Source organism: Myotis lucifugus, unplaced genomic scaffold, assembly GCF_000147115.1.
Source record: "Myotis lucifugus unplaced genomic scaffold, Myoluc2.0 scaffold_21, whole genome shotgun sequence".
NCBI classification, from domain to species: domain Eukaryota; kingdom Metazoa; phylum Chordata; class Mammalia; order Chiroptera; family Vespertilionidae; genus Myotis; species Myotis lucifugus.
The window spans coordinates 7,075,616-7,100,464 of NW_005871069.1; the positions used below are offsets into that span (position 1 = coordinate 7,075,616).

General features: G+C 38.4%; 1 protein-coding gene across 5 annotated transcripts in view; it reads right to left on the reverse strand.

Moving 5' to 3' along the window:
* Positions 1 to 24,849, reverse strand: part of LOC102437255 (E3 SUMO-protein ligase RanBP2) — an 85,513-nt gene that overhangs the window by 12,399 nt on the left and 48,265 nt on the right. For 3 of the 5 annotated variants that reach the window (XM_006085736.3, XM_023751424.1, XM_023751423.1), the window contains 7 exons: positions 23,005 to 23,140; positions 19,633 to 19,727; positions 13,087 to 18,046; positions 9,420 to 9,590; positions 8,717 to 8,809; positions 8,243 to 8,421; positions 1,637 to 1,841 (listed from right to left, as the gene is read on the reverse strand). In XM_006085736.3, the coding sequence (XP_006085798.1) occupies positions 1,637 to 1,841; positions 8,243 to 8,421; positions 8,717 to 8,809; positions 9,420 to 9,590; positions 13,087 to 18,046; positions 19,633 to 19,727; positions 23,005 to 23,140 (5,839 nt within the window). The remainder of the gene's footprint in view (positions 1 to 1,636; positions 1,842 to 8,242; positions 8,422 to 8,716; positions 8,810 to 9,419; positions 9,591 to 13,086; positions 18,047 to 19,632; positions 19,728 to 23,004; positions 23,141 to 24,849) is intronic. The other 2 variants (XM_023751426.1, XM_023751425.1) reach the window with 1 other exon arrangement.

The following is a 24,849-nucleotide window of genomic DNA, read 5'->3' on the forward strand; positions in this document are numbered from 1 at the left end:
CTACTATAATATTTCTATAATTACTTCATATATACTTAAAACAATTTTAATAAACTTGAGTGACAATATAATTCAAACAATACAGCAGCTCCCCGATATATGTAATTTTGCTTTCCATGGTTTCAGTTACCCATGGTCTACCATGATCCAAAAATATTAAATGGAAAATTTCAGAAATAAACAATTCATAAATTTTAAATTGTGTGCTGTTTTGAATAGTGTGATATAACCTCACACCATCCCATTCCATCTCACATGGGACATGAGTGAGCCAGGCTACATAAAGTGCCCATCCAGCCCTAGCCGGCTTGGCTCAGTGGATAGAGTATCAGCCTGCGGACTGAAGGGTCCCAGGTTCGATTCCGGCCAAGGGCACATGCTAGAGTTGCGGGCTCATTCCCCATTAGGGGGTGTGCAGGAGGCAGCCAATCAATGATTCTCTCTCATCATTGATGTTTCCATCTCTCTCTCCTTCTCCTTTCCTCTCTGAAATCAATAAAGAAATATATATTTTAAAAAAGTGCCCATCTATTACTCACTTAGTAGCTGTCTTGGTTATCAGAGATAGGGAAAAGAGAGATCACATTAACATAACTTTTATTACAGTATACTGTAATAATTGTTCTATTTTACTATTACTGTTTTAACCTCTTACTGTAACTAATTTATAAATTGAATTTTATTATAGGTCAATATGTCAGTCCGCATGTTCTGCATCATCCTTGAATTCAACCAACTGCAGGTCAAAAATATTCAACAACAAAAAATGTTGCTATACTATGTGCTTAGGCCTACTATGATTCCCTCTATATTGAACAAGTATACTTTTTTCCTTGCCATTATCCCCTAAATCAGGGGTGGGGAAAGTCAACCCACAGGCCATATAAGGCCCACGAAATAATTTGGTCTAGCCCTCCTAAGGCATTAGGGATGAGTTAAATGTTTGACCAAATATAGCAGGCTAATTTTAAGGTGATAGTTTTGTATGGCCCGAGAATGTTGTTATAAATATCCAAATGGCTCTCTTAGCAGAAAAAAGGTTCTCCACCCCTGCTAAACAATACAGCAACAACTATTTACAAATTATGTACATTGTATTAGGTATTATAAGTAATCTAGAGAAGATTTAAAGTATGCAAGAGGATGTGTGTAATTTGTATGGAAACACTACATTTTACATACGGGAATTGAGCATCCACAGATTTTGGTAGGGAACGAAAGGGGATTCTGGAACCATTCCCCCACAGATACCCAGAGATGACTGTATATATAAAGGGGGAGAAAAAGGAGCATATGGGGTTCGGTACTATCTACAGTTTCAGGCATCCACTGGGGGGTCTTGAAACATATCCCCTGTGAATAAGGGGGAACTACAAATAAAAATACCATCACAAAGAAAATTTCCATGTAAGCAAACTATCATCATTTATTCTCGGATAGTGTCATCTATTCTGAAGTCTAACAATAAAAAGGTAGTAATTTCTAATTATTACAACAAATATCTTATGCCCATTTGTATATTACAAAATTTGTTTTAAGACAGGGAGTTTCTAGGATTGACATCTTTTCAAACATACAGGTGTACATTACATAATGTATGCCTAGAAGGTTTTTGTAAACATATATCAAATTTTACCTTGGCTTGTAGAATCTGCATCATTGTCCTTTCTAGTAGACAAATCTACAGGTTTGTCCACAGTTCCAGAAAAAATAGATGATGAGCAAATAGATTTGGTTATAAAATCAGGTTCTTCAGATTTACATAAAAATGGTACGGTCACTTTAGTCCCACCTGTACACACACTGTCAGCCGTGCTAGTTATTTCCTCATTGTGGGATTTCTGCAAAGAAGTAATAAGAAACTGACAAAAAGGATCTTATACCCTATTTTAAAAGAAATCAAGGACTTGGGGTTCCAAACAAAATAGAGTAGCACACTTCACCTTATCTCTCCCATTCCACACTCCATCCTATCTCCCCTAATACCTACAACCAAACTGAATTTACTAGTAAATAGATAAAACACTTAGAAAAAGCCTGTGAAAGGTGAATGAAAGCAAGAGGATTAAGACTCTAAACCTTCAGGCATAATCTAGTAGTGAGAACCTTGTGAGGGTTTTTCACCCCTCCTCCCAGAAGAGTCCATAAAACTAGAGCTGTCATCCTAGGCAGTGGCTCAGTTGATTGGAGCATCATCCCATACACTAAAAGGTTGCAAGTTCGATTCCCAGTCAGGGCACATAACTAGGCTGGTGGGGATGAGTACAGGAGGCAACCGATCAATGTTTTTTTCTCCCTCTTTCATCCTTCCTCTCTATCTAAAATCAATAAAAGCATATTGTTGGGTGACGATTAAAAAAACAAACAAAAAACTGGAGCTGTCAATTGCATAGATGGAAAACGTCCCGAGAAGTTCTAGCTGGTTTGGCTCAGTGGAGAGAGCATTGGCCTGGGGACTGAAGGGTCCCGGGTTCAATTCTGGTCAGGGGACAAATACTCTTAAAACAAATGAAAACATAGAAGTTCTCAGCAAGGAAACAGAAAGTATAAAAAAAAAAAAAAGAATCAAATGGGAATTTTATAATTTTAAAAGAATCTAATGGGAAAATACAGTAACAGAAATTTAAAATTTTATAGGACAATATATAGACGGTGGGCAATATATAGAGGGAATTTTCTTTGAGTTCTTCATAAGGAAAAAGACTGGTTACGAATAATACGATATACTTATTAACTCAAAAGAATGGCACAATGCAATCTCTTAAGTGCTCAAATTGCCAGCCCTCATTATTTACACATTTCTGTAGCTTGCCCTGGTCCGTTTGCTCCGTGGTTAGAGCACTGGCCCCTCAAACCAAAGGGTCAAGGGTTTGATTCCCGGTACTTTGGTTATGGGCTTGATCCCCAAGGAGATCAGGATGGGTGCAGGAGGCAACAGATCAACGTGTCTCTCTCACATCAATTCCTCTCCTTCCTCTCTCTCTCTCTCTCTCTCTCTCTCTCTCTCTCTCTCTCTCTCTCTCTCTCCTTCCTCTCTCCCCTCCACTCTCACTCTTTAAAAAGTAAAAAATTAGCCGAAACCGGTTTGGCTCAGTGGACAGAGCGTTGGCCTGCGGACTGAAAGGTCCCAGGTTCGATTCCGGTCAAGGGCATGTACTGGGGATGTGCCGGAGGCAGCTGATCGATGTTTCTCTCTCATCGATGTTTCTAACTCTCTATCTCTCTCCCTTCCTCTCTATAAAAATCAATAAAATATATTTTAAAACATAAAAACTTAATGGGAAAAATACCTTCAGATGCGGATAAACAAAGAGAAATTGAAAATAACCTTCAATGGATTAATGAATAAACTGTGGTACATCCACACAATCGAATGCTACCTAGTTATAAATATAATGTTACTATAACACAATAACTTGGACAAATTTCAAGGGCATTATGCCAAGTGGAAAAAAACTGGTATCAAAGGTTACAACATATGATTCCATTTTTATATAATAAAGGCTAATATGCAAATCAACCAAACAGAGGAACGACTGGTCGCTATGACACACACTGACCACCAGGGGGCAGGTGCTCAACGCAGGAGCTGCCCCCTGGTGGTCAGTGTTCTCCCACAAGGGGAGTGCCACTCAGCCAGAAGCCAGGCTCACGGCTGGCAAGCACAGCAGCTGTAGCAGGAGCCTCTCTCGCCTCTGCAGCAGCACTAAGGATGTCTTACTGCTGGCTTAGGCCTGCTCTCCATCCCCCGAGGGCTCCCAGGCTGTGAGAGGGTGCAGGCCAAGCTGAGAGACCCCCTCCCTACCCTCTACCCCAAGTGCACGAATTTCGTGCACTGGGTCTCTAGTTTTTATATGTTAATCTGAAAAAGGCAAAAACAGAAACAGAAAACAGATGAGTAGCCAGAGATTATGGGTGGGAGAGGATTTGCTCTATATCTTGTCTGTGGTGGGAATTACAGAATTCAAGCATGTATAAGAACCCATAGAAAACACACATACACACATATACATACTACAAAAGTGAATTTTACTTAAGTATATAAAGATATTAAAGCAAATGAAAAAGGTTATTTTTTAATATACTGAAACACCAAGGAAAATTCATTCTATGTTTGTGTCAAATGTCTTAGAGTATTACAGCAATCTATACTAATAAAAGGGTAATATGCTAATTAGATCAGACATCTTCCAGATGTCCTTCCAGACAAAGCCACGGTGGCAGGGGCCAAAGCAGAGGCAGTTAGAGGCGATCAGGCTGGCAGGGAAGGGCAGTTAGGGAGCGATCAGGCCGACAGGGAAGAGCAGTTAGGGGGCAATCAGGCCGGCAGGCAAGAGGAGTTAGGGGGCAATCAGGCTGGCAGGGGAGGGCAGTTAGGGACGATCAAGCCAGCAGGGGAGGGCAGTTAGAGGCAATCAGGCCGGCAGGGGAGGGCAGTTAGGAGCAATCAGATCAGCAGGGGAGCAGTTAGGGGCCTCAGGCAGGCAGGCAGAGGTGGTTAGGGGTGAACAGGCAGGCAGGCAGGTGAGCGGTTAGGAGCCAGTGGTCCCAGATTGCAAGATGGATGACCAACTGCAGGGATCGAGACTAAACCGGCAGTCGGACATCCCCAGAGAGGTCCCCGATTGGAGAGGGTGCAGTCTGGGCTGAGGGACCCTCCCCCCAATCCCGTGCATGAATTTCATGCATTGGGCCTCTAATATCTAGTAAAGAGCAAGGGTCCATAACGACCAGGCTCAACCAAATACCGTGGAAGTCAGTGCTGGGTTGCCATGGCGACCCAGCACTGACTGCAGCCAGTGCCAGGGCAGCAACCCAGCACTGACTGCCGAGGGGGCTGTGGATCAGGCCCAGAGAGAGGCCTGCAGAAAGAGAGGCAGGATCTGATCCCCAGACTCCATGGAAGCTGTTGATCAGCCGTTGCCTCTCTCTCTCTCCTGGTTTCGCCAGCAACCATGCCTCTGTTTCTCTCCGGGCCTCCTCAGGGTCTGCTGATCAGCCCCACCTCTTTGATCAAGACCAGAGACAGGCCCATTGGCACAGAAAGCAACCAATCAGAACCAAATCTGGGTGAAGTGCCAGGAGCCAATGGCTGCCTAGGAGGCGGAGCTTTTGATGCTGACTGGCATAGAAACTGACCAATCAGAACCTAATCTGGGTGAAGTGCGAGGAGCCAATGGCTGCCTAGGAGGTGGAGCTTTTGACACTGGCATAGAAACCAACCAATCAGAACCTAATCTGGGTGAACTGCAAAGGCCGAACCTAAGATTGGGGCTGAGGAGGAGTTGTAAGGGCAATGGCTGTTTGGTGTAAGGTGTAAGAAAGCGGTTCAATTTTTTCATGACCGGTTTGGTAGCATAGTGCATATGGCTGTCTATCAGTCCAGATATAGGGATTATGTGTTTCTGTTTGCCAAGAGCATCTCCTCCTGCTCAAAAAGACTCCCCACCCCACCCCCGCCATTTAAGCAATCCTATCCTATATCATCTATCTATATTAATAAAAGGGTAATATGCTAATTAGATCTGGTCGATCGGCAATCTTTCGGACATCCGACTTCCTTCCAAACCTCACCCTTCGTGTGGGCGCCGGAGCAATCCCCAACTTCTGGTAATCACGCCCACGGGGGAGCCCCGCGCCGGGGGGGATCAGCCCCCCGGGGAAGGCAATCAATAGTTGCTCGCGAAGGATGCCCAGGGAGGGTGGGGCGTCAGGCGGCCAGGCGGGTGAGGGGTTAAACCCCACCATTCCAGGTTTGCAAGGGGGAGTCCCAAAACCCAGTTAAGGCCCGATCCTCCGGGGATGGGGCCTAACCCGGCGGTCGGACATCCCCCAACGGGTCCCCGTTTGGGGAGAATCCAGCCTGGGCGGGGGAATCCCCCCCCTTCAGCCCCCCCTCCCCTCCCCCCCCCCCCCCCCGCCGCCCTGCAAGGAATTTCATGCACCAGGCCCCTAGTTACTTATAATAGCCAAAAAGTGGAAACAAACCAGATGGCCACAACAGATGAACAGACAACTAAAACGTGCTATTTTCCATATAATGGGATATCATCAACCATAGAAAATGAAATACAGATATATGTTGCAATGTGAATACCCCTAGAAACAAGTAAGTAAAAGAAGCATATACAAATGATAACATATTATGACCTATTCATATGGAATCTCCAGCATAGGCAAATCTACAGTGACATAAAGTACAACTATGGTTAACTAGAGCTACAGGAGTTGAGTGGAAATAAGGAAGGGTAATGACTACCAAAGGTTACAAGATTCCTTTTTGTGATGATGAAAATTTCTAAAATTATTGTGGTTATGGTTGCACACCATGCGAATGTACTAAAAACCACTGAATTGTACACTTCAAAATTGTATCTGAATTGCATCACAATAAACATAGGCGACATTACTTGGGGGATGGGTGTGCTTTAATTCAACTTCTAACACATGCCCTGAATGAAAAACTCCTGTTAGACAAAGCAAATTATTTGTCTTGTTCAAAACTGTATCCCCAATCCTCAGCACAGTGCTAGCTCATGGTAAACTCTTTAAATACCATACATAGTCATTTTATGCCAGGGATGCATATCTGCAGACCTTTCATAATCCAATATGATTTATGCTGAGTGTGAATTAGGAATAATGTATTCTAAAAGGATGGAAATCTACACCCATTATAACATGTTTTGACTTTAATCATTTTTAGTTCTCTCTTTCATCTGTGTATCAAAAGGTCCTCTCCTGCAAATTTATAATTTTTATAGCATTTTTTTCAATCTTTTCAATGACTTATTACATTTAACTTCTGTAACAAAGATATTTTGGAAGAGCCCCTAGTTGCTACTTAATGAACATTATGATGTTACAAAATATTTTATAAGATTTTAAGTTATAAAATGTTTTGAAATAATGCATTAATCACCTCAAATAAAATATTTCAACAGCTATAGACAGCATGGTTCACACAAAAACTGGAAAAAGATATCAAATCCTTGTGTAACAAGCTTTGGCACCACAAGGTAGGAAAAGAATAAATAATGTACAATTCAGTCTGCACATCAACATTAAAATTATTTTCCAGTTTTATTTTTTAAGTTTTGCACATAAGAATGATGCACATTTATATTGCATTGTTTTGCCCTAGCTGGTGTGGTCAGTTGGTTGGAGCACTACCCCATACACCAAAGGGTGGCAGGTTTGATCCCCAGTTGGGGCACATATGGGAAACAGCCAATCCATCAGCCGATCCATCAATGTTTCTAGATTTTTCTCTCACAGTGGTGGCCCTCCCCTCCCCTCTCCTCTCCCTCTCCCTCTCCTCTCCTCTCTTTAAATCTGTAGATTTATTTAGCATAGAGGCTACTGATGCAAAAACTACCAAAAGAACTTCCACAAATAAATCCATTAGTCAAAAATGAGAAAGGGATGTCATTATATTAGCTGATGACCATTGTACTGATAAATTAAAACCTACTGAATAGTTGGCACATCCTAGGTGGACAACTGGAAAAAGCGGCCAACTAGAATCCTCAGTCACAGACTATGAAGGGTAGTAAATTTCTTAAAGACACAGACCATGTACTGGACCACATCTCTCTGTAGCTACAGATCCTTTAATTAAACCATTGCATTCATAACTAACTCCAGGACTTTATTTCACTTTACTTTTCCAACAATAAAACAGTATTACTTGAGGGGACAAGGACCATTCTGAATACATATCAATAGGTTATAAAAAACTACTAGACAGGGACCTTCTCTTCCAATTTCTGTGAAATATAAATTAAAACACCAAGGTGTTGATAGGTATTCAAATTATCACTACATTTAAGCTAAGAAAGTAATCAAATCACGAAATTATTGTCAAAGCAATGTATAAAATAAGCCAAGGGAACTAGGTTTCAAATGCTGTATTTCCTATCCACTCTGCCCACCGTAGAATAAACTAACTTACATGAAAAATGAACCACTTAATACTGTTCTTGGTATTGTGGTAGGCATTCTTAGAAATATCTGCATAGTTTATGCCACCCCATGCCCCAAAACCCTACACACACAGAGGGGTGAACCTTTTTAGTCATCTATGAAAAGTCCTCCTTCCCTAGACATAGTTGACTAAACTAGTAGATGCCTAATACGTTTGCTAGCCAAAACACATTATTACCATTTGGTAAGAACATTCTAGCTTATTATATCAACAAAGCCAACTGAGCCAAAAGAAAAACAATGAAAGTGTCCTTACTTGGGCTTCCTGAACTTTTTGAAGCTCTGATTGAAAGTCTTCCCCATTTCCATTGTCCTCATCGGTATCACTGCCGACTCCACAAAAAAATGTAGGTGGAAGTTTTAATGTATCTGCTTTTGCCTTCTCTTCAACTGTTGGTTTCTTTTCCCAAACAATAATGCATTCTTTCTCATTTTCTGAAAATCCCATACAACACACGCAAAAGAAAGTTAAGATAAAAGTAAATGAAGTACAACTATTTTACAACAATGGCCCAATTTTACAACAGACTCAGGTAACAAGACCTAAGTGCCAACGGAAAACAAGAACTAGCAGAACAGTATTTTTCACTTCATATTGTTTTAAAATATTTTAAATCACCACAGGCATATTACATAATAAAGTTGGTAATTACAAAAATAATCAAATTGGAAGGTTCCTTTCAAATAAAAGATTTTTTAAAAAACTATTAGTAATTTTAACTTTACATACCTGTTAGACTTTTTTCTAATGGTTTATATTTTTCTGAGTCATCCAGATATAGTTTTCCATTAAGTTTCTTGATAGCTGTTTCAAAATCTTCATCTTAAAGTATAATTGATTTTATTAAATAAAAGAATTTCTAGTGTTTTCCTAGCCAGAAATCTAGAAATTATCTCCAACTTCAGACTTTTCCTTACTCCCCACATGCAAATAGCAATCATTTTGACAATTATATATCCCTAATGCACCTTCTGATAGAAATCTCACTGAAAACTCGCCTCTTGTTTGAGCTGCTCTATCATCATTTTAGCTCATCTACCTATCTCCATGTCCCACAACTCAATCTTTTATACCACTATCCAAGTGGTTCTAACAAAACTTTTCTGTAGTCCCCTGCTTTAAAAAAACTCTGATATGGCACACAAACTTTTCTACGATCAAACCCGTCTGCCTCAAAGACTTTAAGGATATTATGATGGTTTTCAATTGCCTCAAAATGCCTGCCCTGCTCATGGTAGTCATTCAAAAAATGGTTACTTAATACATCATTACATCCACAGGCTATTTACACATACATTTAGGATAAACATCTATCTATCTGCAAGGACAGCAGTGAGGGTTCTAAGAGCAGGCTTAATATAAATTAACCACACCTCCCAATTACTAAGATTAGCATTAAAAGAATGCTTTTATAAAATAACAAAAGATTTACCATCCTCTTCTTCTTCGCTAACATAATCTGGTCTATTCTTATAGCAGAAGAAAGTTGGAGGAAGTTTAAGTTTGCTTGCAAGAGCTCTGTGCTCCGGAGTTGGGGTTAGCTCATATACAATAAGAACATCCTCATCTGAGGGAGGGTCTTCAGGTTTTATCTTCTCTTTTGCTATAACACAAGTCAAAAAAATTGATAAAGACAGGTGTTAAATCAGTATTAACACATCAATATTCTAACTGAAAATAAAAACCATGGAACTTATCTGTAGGTTAAAATAGCATACTAGTAAAAGCACATATACTTTGATGTGGACAGAACTCTAAAATAGTAATTACAATCAGTAGTAGACAAGGATATAGAATTTAATGTTCTATCAAAAACCCTTAGTGAGCACAAAATCTATTTAAAAAACAAAAAAATCACCCTGGCCAGTGTGGCTCAGTTGGTTGTATTGTCCCATGTACCAAGAGGTCATGGGTTCAATTCCATCAGGGAACATACCCAGGTAGCAGGTTCAATCCCCAGTTGGGGTACAAACAGGAGGCAACCAATTGATGTTTCTCTCTCCCTCACCCTTTCTCTCTAAAATCCATAAAAACATATCCACAGGTGAGAATTAAAAAAATAAAATCCTTTTACTTACTGATCATTGGAAAAAAGTTATTATTAATGGCTATAATTTAAAAAGTGCTGCCATAACCATATTTGACATACACAATAGTTGGGCAAAATATGCATGCATTTTCAACTGAAAAAAATTAAAGCAATCACAAGTAAAAACTAAGTGTAAATATAAAACTAGTGCAAGCCCTACTTTGATTAGTTGCCACAAGGAAAGTTAACAATTGCCAAGATGGCAGGTGATTAGAGTTACATCCAGTTTTGAATGTTTCCAAAAATGATAATAGATAAAATTAAATAAAAACTGTTATCCTATAGGTAAGTAATACTAAATACTGTAAAAATTTAATACAATTACTATAGCTAAAAAACCAACAAGGACAACAAAAAAGGCAAAAATTAAAAAATGGAGAGAAAAGGAATTCTTCATACAATCTGCTCTGGTTTATAAAAAAGAATTTCTGCCCCTGGCCGGTGTCGCTCAGTGGTAGGAGCGTCAGCCCATGGACCAAAGGGTCACAGGTTTGATTCCCAGTCAAGGGTACATACTTGGGTTGCAGGTTTGATCCCACGCCCGGGTCGGGGCCCGTCATGTCTGTCTGTCTGTCTGTCTGTCTCTCTCTCTCTCTCCCTCTCTCCCCTCCACTCCTTCCTTCCTTCCTTTCCACTCTCTCTAAAAGTCAATGGAAAAAATGTCCTAGTGTAAGGATTAACAAAACAAAAATAAAACAAAAAAAAGAATTCTGGGCAAAGGAACTGATAAATGGTAAACAACTTATGAAGCATGTTCTGTACCAACTGGTACTGTCCAATATGGCAGCCTAGCCAGTGTGGCCATTAAGCAATTAAAATGTGTCCAAACTGAGATGTGCTACAAGTTTAAAATACACAGTGGATTTCATAGACTTGGCACCAAAAAGAAAAAGAATATACCTCATTTTGTTATATTGATTAGAATTTTAAATGTTACTTTGGATATAATGGGTTAAACTGAATAATTGTTAAAATTAATTTCATCTTTTCTCTTTGTTCACCTGTTTCTTTTTATTTTTAATATAGCTACTGGAAATTTTTATTTTACACACATAGGCCATATTTATTTCTATGGGATGGCAATGATCTGGAGAACTAGAGCCCTTTAACAACGTTAAATTTGCCTTTCACTCTCCTTCATTACAAAAATAGTAATTCCTAGCCAGGGATAGTACAAAACACCTTAAGAACAGATTCTTGTTCCAGTTCTGTTGTGAGCTAGTAAAGACAACTTGGGCATAATGAACAGCCCACGGGGCCCTAGTTTTCCTCATGTTTTAGAGTCTTTGTCTCTAAGATCCTTTGGGACTCTGACACACTCAAATTTGAAACAGAATAACACTGTTTGTCCTGAAGTAGCATACTGGTAAATTTGCATGTCGGCCAGGGATTCTTAACGGAGGCCCAGAGTCTGTAAGTATATACCCTTTACAGAAAAAAGCCAGACTTTTCACATAATTTCTTAAAGACTGCACACTTTAAAATAAAGCTTAAGAGTTGCTTTAGCTAGTAATAACATGGACATAACTTTATAACTGAAGACCCCAAAAATCAAGGATTGTCATTTTATTAATGTACTTGTTTGGCAACCTATAACACAGTGGCTAAAGATATGTTATTAGACACTAATATGGAGTTTTCATTTCCCTAATTTGTGCCCTTGAAGGTCTTTAAGAGATTCCACTCTCTTTTATAAAAGATCTGTACTACATACATAACATACCAGGAATAACATAACAGGTGGATATTAAAAATGGGCACACTTTCAAATACGATTAATTTTCTGAAACATGTCCAAAAAGAATGGCCCTAAGTGGACGCACTGTTTCATGTTGTATGCATGCTATTACCATCACATGTTTGGATACAGGCTGACATTAGTGACTAAAGAAAAGGGTTAGTAAAATATAGGTCTTCATTAAGCAAAATAAAAAAATAAATAATGGAGTAATGAAGTACAAAGCAGCAAAAGGTAAAGATCTAATAGATCTCAAAATAATGTTATGCAATAGTGAGAAACATGACATCCAAGTACATTAAAAAACAGCATTAAATGGTATTATACCACCAGTCAAAAGTTACTTGCTTTTAAACTGACATTCTTTAACATGCACACTGTAGTGTTAAGTACTTAATTTCAAACAGCCACAGTTACTTTTCTAAAGTCTACCAGCTGCTAAAAAACTGCTGTCATCTCATACTGAGAATGCTCACTCTATACCTTTGTTCTCAGGCTGTGAGGAAGGAGTGCTGGTCCAAAAGGCCATTGGATTAGATTTAAAAAGACTAAAATTAAATCCTAGAAAATAAAGAGTATTTAATTTTTGAACATAATGAGAATCAAAGTGAATATGATGTTAAAATATAAAAAGCCAGAGTCCCTCAATTTAAGCCAATTTGGCCATTTTACATATTCATTTATCCAAGAGGTTCAATCAGAGTATGATGTTAAAATATAAAAAGCCAGAGTCCCTCAATTTAAGCCAATTTAGCCATTTTACATATTCATTTATCCAAGAGGTTCATTCTTTGTTCATTTAATAGAGTGGCAAGACTAACTTACATAAAATGTGAGCATCTCAGTACCATGTTTTTTTGTTTTTCCTTTTGAGTGACAAGAAAATAACAATAACTTAAAGAATGAATACTTAAGAAAAAAGAAAGAAAACAGACTCAAGTTAATGTTCATGACTCAAGTACAAGTGACTAAAGTTCTGTAGTGCATTGGGTTCATGTGCTCTGCCCTAAGTACAATATAAATATCTTCCAGTTATTCAAATCTCCAAACTTACACACATACTCTCTTTACTGTTTGAACACTCACAGGTAAAATAATTTTGGGAGAAAAAAATTCTGCACAAATGTGCTTTAGCTGTTCACAAAGCACTGTGTTTATGACCCAATTTTTAGTAAAACATTAGTATCCTACAAAGAGTCTGCATCAAGGTAAACATTAAAAAGAAAAATTCAAAGTAAAAATTTGCTTAATCTATCAAGACTAAGTGCTTACCCTTTTCTGGTGTCTTAAATGTGTAGTTAGTTGAGAACTCTTCCTTTGGAAAAGCAGCAAAGAGATTTTGTACTTTGCCATCTGGAGACTGCTTAATATCAGAGTTCTTTGACTCTTCACAATTATTAGGTTCCACTTCTCTTTCAGATCCACTCTGAACTCCTGAACTAGTTTCACTGTTTTTTAAAGGTGCATTAAAACTAAATCCAAACAAAGATCCAGTAGCTGAACTGTTGCCAAATGTAAATGGTTTTGATTTTTCACTACCAAAAATGCTTTTAACAGATTCTGAACCAAATACAAACTTTGGAGGAGAAACTACTGCTTTAGTTGTTGTTTCAGATGTGCTAGACACATCTCCAACTTCTGAGGTTGCATCTGCTATATCATCGCCCTGAAGTAAATCTGTCCTCTCTTTTGTGGTTTCTTCTAATACAGCTACAGCAATTCTGCCACATGGTGACTCTCTGGGAGTGGTCGAAAAAGAAACATGAGGTGTTATCAAAGAATCTTTTTCTTGGGCTATTTTTGCTTCATCAAATATTTTCTTAAATGAGTCTGCAACATCCTGTAGTTTAAATCGAACAGCTAAATGTTCTACTTTTCGTTCTCCATCTGCAAAATCACATGCAGTCCACACCCACACTCTTTCTGTCCCTTTCATATTTTGCAAAGTCATATCTGGAGTTATTCTGTGATTGGCACAAAGTTTTAACACTTGGTCCCTTCTCATCACTATGCGAACTTGCTTATTATCATAATTCTGTAAAATCTTTATATCACCAATGCCTCTTTCTTTCCACTGACCAACATCTTTATCATATCTATAGAGTTTTGCTCTGTGACTAAAAACAACTTGTTCATTTTCCTCACCACTAGATACTTCAACTAGATCAGGCAAAGGTACAACAGGTTCAAAGTACTGTCCATCTCTCTCCTCTTCTTGAGTAACATCAGATTCTTCATCATTGCCAACTGTGGTCCCACTTTGATTCAACAAGGCAGGAGACTTAGATGGACTCAAAGCAGATTTAAAACTAAAGTTAAATCCTGTTGTTGACTCACCAAAACGGAAGAGATTTTTTCTCACAGGGCTACTTGCCAGTGGAGAAGCATGTACTGAGCTACTACTTACACTATCATCCAAAGCATCTTCCCTTAAATCATAGTTACTCCACTCTACTGTGGGTCCAGTGTTTTCAGGATTTGGCTTTGTGGTTATGTCTGAAACACTGACAGCACCTGCATCTGAATTCTTACTTTCTTCCTCAGTGACTTTTGTTTGATCATTTGTCAAAACTGTTTTGAAATCTTTTAGCCCACTCTTCATTTCTTCAGCTCTCTGTATTAATTTGGCAGCTCTCCCAGTATCCACCAACTTATGGGGAGTTTGAAGTGGTATATCTAATAGAAGTCGCTGGCATTCCTCAAATTTCTGCTTGAATTCTTCAGCAAGCTCTGGTGTTTTAAATTTTGCTGCCAGCTGCTCTAGTTTGGCATCACCATCAGAAAAATCACTAGCTAACCACATCCATGCTCTATCTGATCCAGATAAAGGCTTCAGGTTCATTGTAGTCGTTATCCAATGATTAGCACACACTTTTAGTACTTGCTCTCTTCGCATTAACATTCTTAGTTTGCCATTGACTTCATTTTTGAGAATTTTTAAGTTCCCCAAGCCCCTTTCTTTCCACTGACTTATCTCAGCATCAAATCTAAATAGCTTTACCCGCTGTGAATAAAGAACTTTTTCATCTTCTTCTCCTGTTACAAGTTCTACTTTTTCGGGCATTTGTACTACTGGTTCAAAATGGATGTCATCACTGTCCTCAGTCTTATAGGCATCATCATCTTTCTCAAGGTCAGTAGAAGTGTCAGCTTTATCAGCCTTTTTACCACTTTGCAATGAGAATAATTTTTCTCCAGCACCTGAAAATCCCTTGAAATTAGGGTCTTTTTTGCCAAATTGAAATCCTTCTCCTGAAGTTGATTTTGCAAGATCTGCAAAGGTAAAAGTGCTTCCAGTTTGACCAAGTATCACACCAGTATCATTCTTCTGACTGCTAACACCCTGAGCCTGAAAATCATTGTCATTTTCAAGTGGTTTTTCACTCTTCTTCTCTTGATTTCCCAGTTCCTGAATGCCAAATTTAAATCCATCAGCAAGCACAGGAACAGAAAAATTAAATCCTTCTATTGTTGAATTAGAGTCTGTATTAGAACTCTGAAATGTAAATGAAGGTATATTTTCTTGATCTACATGCCCAAATTTAAATCCTTGTTCTGTGATGCCAAATTTAAAAGCTTTTTCTGAAAAGTTACTTTTAAATCCTGTTCCCACCTGATTTCCAGAAGAGTCACTTAACTTAGCTTTTGAGCCCAATGTGAAAGCTGAAGGAGTTTCTGGAATAGGTTTATGAGTTGGTTTAGAGGCATCACAAGCCACACATTTTAAGGAAGAACTCTCATTTTGCACAAAGCAAACACTACAATCCCACTGTCCTTCCTTCTTGGTGAATATTCCTTCAAATCCACTCTTTGTGGCCTTGCTTGTCTCTGAAGAGGCAGATGCTGAAACAGCAGGAGTAGGCTGATTTTGTGCACTTGGATTCTGACAAGCAACACATTTGGTAGTACTTGCTTCATTTCGCACAAAGCAAACACTACAATCCCACTGTCCTTCCTTCTTGGTGAACATTCCTTCAAATCCACTCTTTGTGACCTTGCTTGTCTCTGAAGAGGTAGGTGCTGAAACAGCAGGAGTAGGCTGATTTTGTGCACTTGGATTCTGACAAGCAACACATTTGGTAGTACTTGCTTCATTTCGCACAAAGCAAACACTACAATCCCACTGACCTTCCTTCTTGGTGAACAATCCTTCAAATCCACTCTTGGTGGCCTTGCTTGTCTCTGAAGTACTAAACTTAAAAGAGGCAGGTACTGGAACAGCTGAAGAAGACACACTTGGTTTACCAGGATTATGACAGGCAGCACATTTTGCAGCATTTGCTTCATTTCGTACCAAGCATACACTGCAATCCCACTGTCCATCCTTTTTAGCAAACATGTCCTCAAATCCACTCTTTGGAGTTTTATTTATCTCTGAAGCACCAAACTTACAAGAAGCAGGGGCTGAAACAGTAGGTAAATTCTGTTTTCTTGAATTATCACAGGCAACACATCTTGAAGAGCTTCCTTCATTTTGTACCAAACAAACACTGCAATCCCACTGTCCTTCCTTTACAGAAAAAACAGATCTGAAATCATTGTTAACAGACTTAGGAAGATCTCCCTGGCCAAATTTAAAGGAAGGTTGCTGAACAAAAAAAGAGCCACTTTTGTTAGCAGACTTTGTATTCTGGCATGCAATGCATCTAGATACGGTAGGTTCGTTTCTCACTAAACAAATACTACAATCCCAGTGACCTTCATTCTTTGGAATCATCAACGCAAACCTATCTGGAGTATTTTCTGGGCTAGTTTTAAGAGTGGGAATAGTTTCAACTAATGGTGGGCCAAGGAGCTCTTTATTGCTTGGGTTTAGATTCTGGCATGAAACACATTTCTTAGCAGTTGCAGCATTTTTTAATGAACAGCTGTCACAATGCCACCAAGACCCTTCCTTCTTTGCTACCTGAAATTCAAAATTCATGTTTCTCGCATCAGATTTGCAAATATCCTTGTTACCATGACTTGCAGGTTCTTTTACGATTCTCATAGCCTTATTTGTTGTGGTTACCTTTGCTCCTGAGGCTTTTAAAATATTCTGGGCCTCTTCAAACTTACACTTAAAAAGTGCTGCTTCCTCGGGAGTTTTGAATCTAATAGCAAGTTGTTCTGGTTTGGGGAACTCATCTGCATAATCAAGAGCATGCCATACAAAAGATCTGTCTGATCCAGCATTTGGTGTCAATTTCATATCTGGACTGATGTAATGATTTGCACATATTTTCAATACTTGCTCTCGTCTCATTAGAAGGCGAATTTTACCAGATGTTTTATGTCTTAGTATCTTTACATTGCCAATTCCACGTTCCTTCCATTCTTTGGATTCTGCATCAAAACGGAACAATTTTGCACGATTGCAAAAGAATTCTTCTTCATCTTCCTCACCAGTCTTTACTTCAATCTTATCAGGAAGAGGAACCACAGGCTCAAAGTGAGGGCCATCATCATCGTCATCACCATGGGCACTCCCTCCATCTGCTTCATGATTCTTGTTGGCCACCTCTGGAGCAGGTGTTCCAAACACTGATTTCCCTGGACCATGGAAAGTAAACATATCATCACTTCGACAAAAACCAGAGTTCTTTTGATTTGGGCCTATGTTTTCAGTGAAAGAAATTCCAGGTACATTTTTACTTCCAAAATTGAATGTATTTCGAGATCCAATAGTTTGACTAGCTTTTGCTCCACTGTAACCATCTCCTTGCAAAGGTTTTTCTGAAGTCAAAAGACCTAAAAGGCTTTCGCTATTATTGTAAGTCATAGAAGGGGGCTGTGTCACAACCTGCGGTGAGGAAAACGTGAAATCACCATCATTTGATTTGAAGTTGGAGTTAAATTTAAAAGGAGGTGGCTGTGTGGTATGTGCAGGTGCTGTCAAAGATGGCCTTATTCCTTCACCTGGCATGGGCTGAACAAAATTAGTTTTACCAAATTCTATAACCTTTGACTCTGCAGATCTTGAAGCATGAGCTGCAACTGGAGGTTTTGTGAAATAACCTGGTTCTGGCAAAGGTGGGTTTGTGCTTGTCTGTTGAATATTGTAATTAAAATAATCATCACCCCTAGGTGACAAAATTCCTGTGGCAGGAGACTCAAAACGCAATGGAGGACCATACATCTCTTGAGAGAACATACAAGCAGATGTGTTTTGCACAGGTGGTGTGTGCATCTGTTGTGAATAGGCATAAATATGCTGTTGAGGTGGAAGCCTATTCATGCCATAAACTGGACCCTAAAAGGAAAAAAAAAGATTAAATTTGTGTAAATTTGTACCTAAAAACTATAGGTAACTACTAGATACAAACCAATTTTAACAAACCACAAACATAAGTATTATAAGGTAAAGGTATCATTAGGTAATGTGGTGCATCAATAAGAGAAGATAGCATTACTACAAAGGTATTTACAATTATATTCCTTCTTGGCATATAATAAAAATTGTCTTAACTCATGACAGCATCTTAAAAACTTAATTCTCTAATACTTTCAACAATAAAGAATTTAAATTTAAAAAAAATTTAATTCTCCAACAATAAAAAAAATAAATGAATAGTATAAATATCTTTTTCTTTATTTATCAATGTGTCAAATGATGTTAACAATAATGATGATGATGATGATGGCCTTGGCTGGTGTGGCTCAGTTGGTTGAGCATTATCCCATGCACACGGAGAGGTCACTGGTTTGATTCCCGGTCAGGGCACATGCCCATGTTGTGGGCTCAATTCCCAGTAGGGGACATGCAGGAGGCAGAAGATTGATGGTTTTCTCTCACTGATGTTTCTCTCTCTCTCTCTCTCTCTCTCTCTCTCTCCCCCCCTTCTCCCTCCCTCTTTCTAAAATCCACACAAAATCGTATTTAAAGAATAATAATGACGAAGACTAGCAATTATCGAGCTGTTACTAATGTGCCAACTGAGCAATATTCTAAGTATTTTACATATATTAACTCATTTTAATATCCTCAAAAACCCTATGAATTAAGGCATTATTATCCTCATTTCACATATGAGGCAACTAATGTATAGAGAGGGTAAGACACTTGCCCAAGGTCACAATAAGCAGAAAAACCAGGGCCCTAGCACTCAAACCCTCTGTCTTTAAGCTTCACATTCAACTACTATTGTAATATTGGGTCTTAGCTATTACACACCTGAACATGGTACTTTAGCAATAGGAGATTCTACTCCTATTTCTGCCAAAACAGAATGATGAAGAACCAACCACCACCACCCATTTAAACATATTCTAAACATTCACTTATTATTACACTAGGGGAATGGTGCATGAAATTCGTGTGTGTGTGGGGGTGGGGGGGTGTCCCTTAGCCTAGCCTGCACCCTCTCCAATCTGGGACCCGTTGGGGAATGTCTGACTGCCGATTGGGATCAGGCCTAAACCAGCAGTCGGACATCCCACCTGCCTGCCTGCCCGATCGCCATTAATCACTCTGCCTGCCGACCTGCTTGCCCCCAACTGCCCACAACCGCCGGCCTGCTCACCCCCAACTGCCCACACCTGCCGGCCTAATAGCCTCTAAACGCCTCCGCCTCAGCCCTGCCACCATGACTTTGTCTGGAAGGACATCCGGAAGGTCTCCAGAAGGTATCCTGGTCTAATTAGCATATTACCCTTTTATTAATATAGATAAAAATAAGATGACTAAGAAGTATAACTTCTGTATCTGGAGAGAAATTTAAAATATCTATATCTTGTGAGACTTAGAAGTTTTAATGCTGAACTACTTCTTGAATGTATTTGAAGTAAGCCTGAACAATTAAAAAGGAGATATTTATAAATGTGTAAATTATTTGTTACCTTTGTGGGAGTAACATTAGCTGCTGGTCTGAGAAGATACTGGGAATTATATGCTGGTGACTGACTATAATATACTGAAGTGCCAGTAGTTGCAACTAAAAAAAATAAAAGAAAACACTGTTAAAAAAATCTATACTACAGTTAAGACCATCTAGGCAAGAACTGTAAATACAAAAGCAACAGAAATCAAAGAAAGATTTAAAACTACATCAAAGTGTTTTTAATTTCTATATCAAAATATACCATAAAGAAGATTATCAAATGAGCAAATGACAAACTAGGAAAAACTGCTAAATATGACACATGAGGATTAAGAGCATGGTAGTAGTCAACAAGAATAAGCACCTCACAATAAACATCAAAAAAGCAAGAAGGAAGTAGCTGGTCAACTTTCCAAGAAAAAGTGCTATCCATGTTCCAACAACAGAAATATTGAGAACACACTAGTCACAGGAAGGGTTTAAGGCAGCGGTTGCCAACGACCACTGGTGGTCTGTGAAGTCCGAAAGGTTGGCGACCGCTGGTTTAAGGAACCAAAATGTACCTGATGGTCCCAGGGCCATTTTTTGAAGTGAGCCTAGAAAATCTGCACAAGACAAGGTTGCATTTTCTAAACTCAAGCTTAGAATGTCCAGGTCAAAAATCACCTGATAATCCATGAAAAAGGATCTCATAAATACCACAAAATGTTTCTTGGGGTGAAGGTCGGGAGGACACATCATGATTGACACTCATTCCAATGTCCAAACTATTTCCTCCATCTGATCTGTTTTATGTGAGTTTTATCAGGAAATCAACAACTAGAAGACACTCATCCTGATGGCAAAACTACCAACAGTCATTTGCTTGATCTGTTTAATAAAAGTTTTACCAGAAAACAATACAACTTAAAGATTATTTAGGCCTTTCTTTACACGAAAGAAGAAATAGAAATTGTGACTCAAGAGATGCTAAACTATTAATTCTGACAAGCACTGAAAAAGACCTAAAAAAAGCTAGCCAGAATAAAAAATTGCAGAGAAGCCCAAGACTAATTTTGGAAAACGAATGGAACTGCCTGGTGAACATGATTATTTTGAAATATTCTGGGGAGAAAATAGGCATAGAACAAGCTGATGGACATGAGCCAAGAATAATAAAGTATGAAATTTAGTGACCTTATCAATGACTAGTGACTGTATAAATAGTAAAAAAACAAAAACAAAACAAAAAAAACAGCACCACACACATACACATACCACAACAAACTATTAAAGAGTTCTTATAAACCTATTACAAAAAGCACCAAGTGAAAAGGTAACTCAGGAAATATAAAAGATTATAAAGTGTTCAGCATGCCTAGTGACAGTATTTTCGTTCTTAAAAATTGGCTAAGGTTTTTATAATCTGATAATAGTTAACACTAGGTAAGAATACAAAGAGAAGGGCATTAGTAGATGTCAGTGATAAGAGTGTAAACATGCATAGCTTTTCTGTAAAGCAATTTCCAAACACAGAAGCATTTTTCAAATATGCTACAATCCTGGAAATGTGCCCACAGTATTACTTATAATAACAAAAAGTAGAAATAACAAAAATAAGGGAATAAAATTTGCAGTACTTCTACATGATGGTATAGTACATTCATTAATGTATTTTCAAAAAATACTTAATAGCCACGTGCTCAGAACTTAAAGTAATATTTAAAAAACAGGCTAACTAATCTACATACATAACATAGTAAAAGTCTCATTAAAAATTCTTTGTTTACAAAGAGAAAACAGAAGGAAATGCTCCAAAATGTTAATAGAAATCTTTGTGATATTGTTAGCTTTTCATTTTCTTTACATTGTTCAATACATCTTAATATTTCCTATAAGTTTATTAATCATTTTTTAAATCATCTTATTTTCAAAAGACGAGATACATCTTGGTATATTTTTACTTTCATTAAGAAAAACAAATCTGTAAACACAGGAATGGGAATCAAGAGATTTGAGCTCTGCTTTCGGGCCACAAAGCTGTTTTATGACCTTGTCAATTAGCCATTTGGGATCTCCCATTTTCTCACACATTTTATAGGGTAATTGCAAGAATAAATTGAGACAATTTGAATGTTATATTTACATTTGTTTAACAACCTTTTATGCCTGTACAAAAGAAATGGAAATTGTGATCCAACAGATGCCAAATAATCAATTCAGACAGCACTCAAAAAGCCTTAGAAAAGGCTAGACAGTTTACTTATTCTCTCTGCACAAGACTCTATATAGTACACAGGGTTTTTAAGTAAGCAATGTTGAACTCTTGACATCTCATATATTTGTCTATGACTTACGACATTTAGTAAGTAGAAGCTTACTATTTATTTTACCTGCATTTAGAAGACACTGTCATAAGAGGATAGTTGGGCAGCCTTAAGTATTGCCCCAAAAGACTATCATACACATGTACTAATATAAACTAGATTAAAGCATTCCAAATCTTTCCTGGGTTAAAACCAATTAAAAAAAAAAATATATGTACTACTACCATTTCAGGAATCTGTCTCAATTTTTGACATCATTTCTGGGTGCCTGAGTGCAATGTAGCATACTGGCAAATGGCTTTAACGTTAGACCACTGGAGTTTGAACCCCAACTCTTTACCAATAATTACCTTGTACAATAATGGATGAGTTACTTAACTTTTCTAAACCCATTTCCTCATCTATAAAATTAGGATTAGTAATAGTACCTACCACTCTGGGTTACTGTAATTAGCTCTCCTGCACAGAGACAACCCACAGAAGATACTATTAATACCCTTTTGTTCATTAGTGTTTACTGTAAGCAAGCACCTAATACATACCCATACTTACACAAATGCTCACAATTACCATGTGAGTCTCCATGCTTTAAATAGACAAACTGGCTCTGAGAGGTCGGTAAGTGATACAACACAACTTCAAAATCTAATATGGTCTAACCTCAAACTCCTTCCTTTTATGTATGACCATGGTATTTTAAAACAAGATTTCCTATTAATGTCATACCTCTGGTTATCTCATCAAAATAATTCCTGAGTTTTTAATTAGGCATATCTTAATGCATAATGATATCAATTAACATTTTTCAATTATAAGGAATACCTCTACCTCAATCTCAGCTCCTCTGACATGGGCATTAAAGGAATATTCTTTAAGCCTTTATATACACAGTATCAGATAAAGCTTCTTTTGTTTCTGATTAGAGTTTTAAATATCTCAGTAAAACCAAAGACAGCTTAAGTAACATATAAGCAGACACATACACATATATGTAAACAAATATATGTACATAAGGTGGTTTCACAAGTGATCTATTTAAAGGAGAAGACACAGTGATTTACTAACATATCCAGATACCAACTCACCTGTTAATGGAGCCCCATGAAAAGTCTGTGATCCCTGATATCCATCAGGCACTGAATCTGGTCCATAACATTCTGTAGGCCAACGATGAGGGGACCCCAAGTTACTGCTATTTAGTTTCAATTCCTGCATTTCTTTCTGTTGGAAGAAGAAAAAAACAAAATTTTAAGCAATTCTATAATGCCAGAAACAGTGACAGAGCAAACAAATATTTTAAATAGTTGATGATGCCCTTTAAGAGACTCTACAGTCCAGTAAGACAGCGCTTCTCAACCTGTGGGTCGCGACCCCTTTGGGGGTCGAACGACCCTTTCACAGGGGTCGCCAAAGACCATTGGAAAACACATATATAATTACATATTGTTTTTGTGATTAATCACTATGCTTTAATTATGTTCAACTTGTAAAAATGAAAATACATCCTGCATATCAGATATTTACATTACGATTCATAACAGTAGCAAAATTACAGTTATGAAGTAGCAACGAAAATAATTTTATGGTTGGGGGTCACCACAACATGAGGAACCATATTAAAGGGTCACGGCATTAGGAAGGTTGAGAACCACTGCAATAAGAGCTGATTACCAGATTCTTAATTCTGATAATTAAGAACATGATCCTTAATGTGTTAACAATTCATTTGCTCCCATTCTTTCATTCCTTAGTACCATTATCTAATTCACTCACTCTAGATTAGAGTTAGCTCTAGCCTAAACAACTAACCTCCTAAATGGCCTCATCTCCATTTCCATTCTACACTTGCCTAAATTAATCTTTCTAAAGTTCAGCTCTAGCCAAGTAGCTACAAATTAAGTTTCTATCTCTGAGATTCATGTCCTCAGCAGTATTATCCCAAATATCCTACCAGCATATCTTCTTTCCATACTGCTTTACCCTTCGGTTCATGTGGACTACTTCGACATTCTAAATTACCTCCCAATACCAGCTTTCCAATTATACACATTTGATGTAACAAAACACTACTTATCCTTCAAGGTGATGCTCAAATGCTCCACTAGAAAAGGAAAAACTAATATTTACTCAGAATACACAGGGTGAGGCAAAAATACATTTACAGTTGTGTGCATGGAAAATAATACATTAATAAATAATAATACAAGAATCAACTGTTTTGCATACTCACAACTGTAAATCTACTTTCGCCCCACCCTATATTATGTATGTAACTAGAGGCCCGGTGCACGAAATTCGTTCACTGGGGGAGCGGGCAAGCGCGCGCATGTGTCCATTAGCCTGGCCTGTGCCCTGTTCCAGTCCGGGAGCCCTTGGGAGATGTCTGACTGACAGCTAAGCCGTCAGTCGGGCATCCTTAGCGCTGCCACAGAGGAGGCAGGAGAAGCTCCCACCGCCACCACTGTGATCACCAGCCATGAGCCCAGCTTCTGGCTAGGAAGTGCTCCCCCTGTGGGAGCTCACTGACTACGGGGGGGGGGGGGGGGGAGCGCCTGCATTGAGCATCTGCCCCCTGGTGGTCAGTGCACATCATAGCAACGGGTTGTTCCGCCATTCAGTCGATTTGCATATTAGCCTTTTATTATATAGGATAATATATTATAAACACTTTACCTAAGTATTTAATCCTTACACAGTTAGATAATATTAGTAACTTACATCTTAAAATGAGAAAGAAAGATATAGGAAATAACACAGCTAGAACTGAAAACAGATCTTACTCCAAAAATATTTTCATAACACCACTCTGCTGCCAGGAAAAAAAGGCAGATGTATGGCCTTCTAATGGTATCCATGTGGCTATCAGACCTCTTGCCATTTTACAGACAACTAAAGGACAACATCTTCCCCAACCCCTAGAACCTATAAAA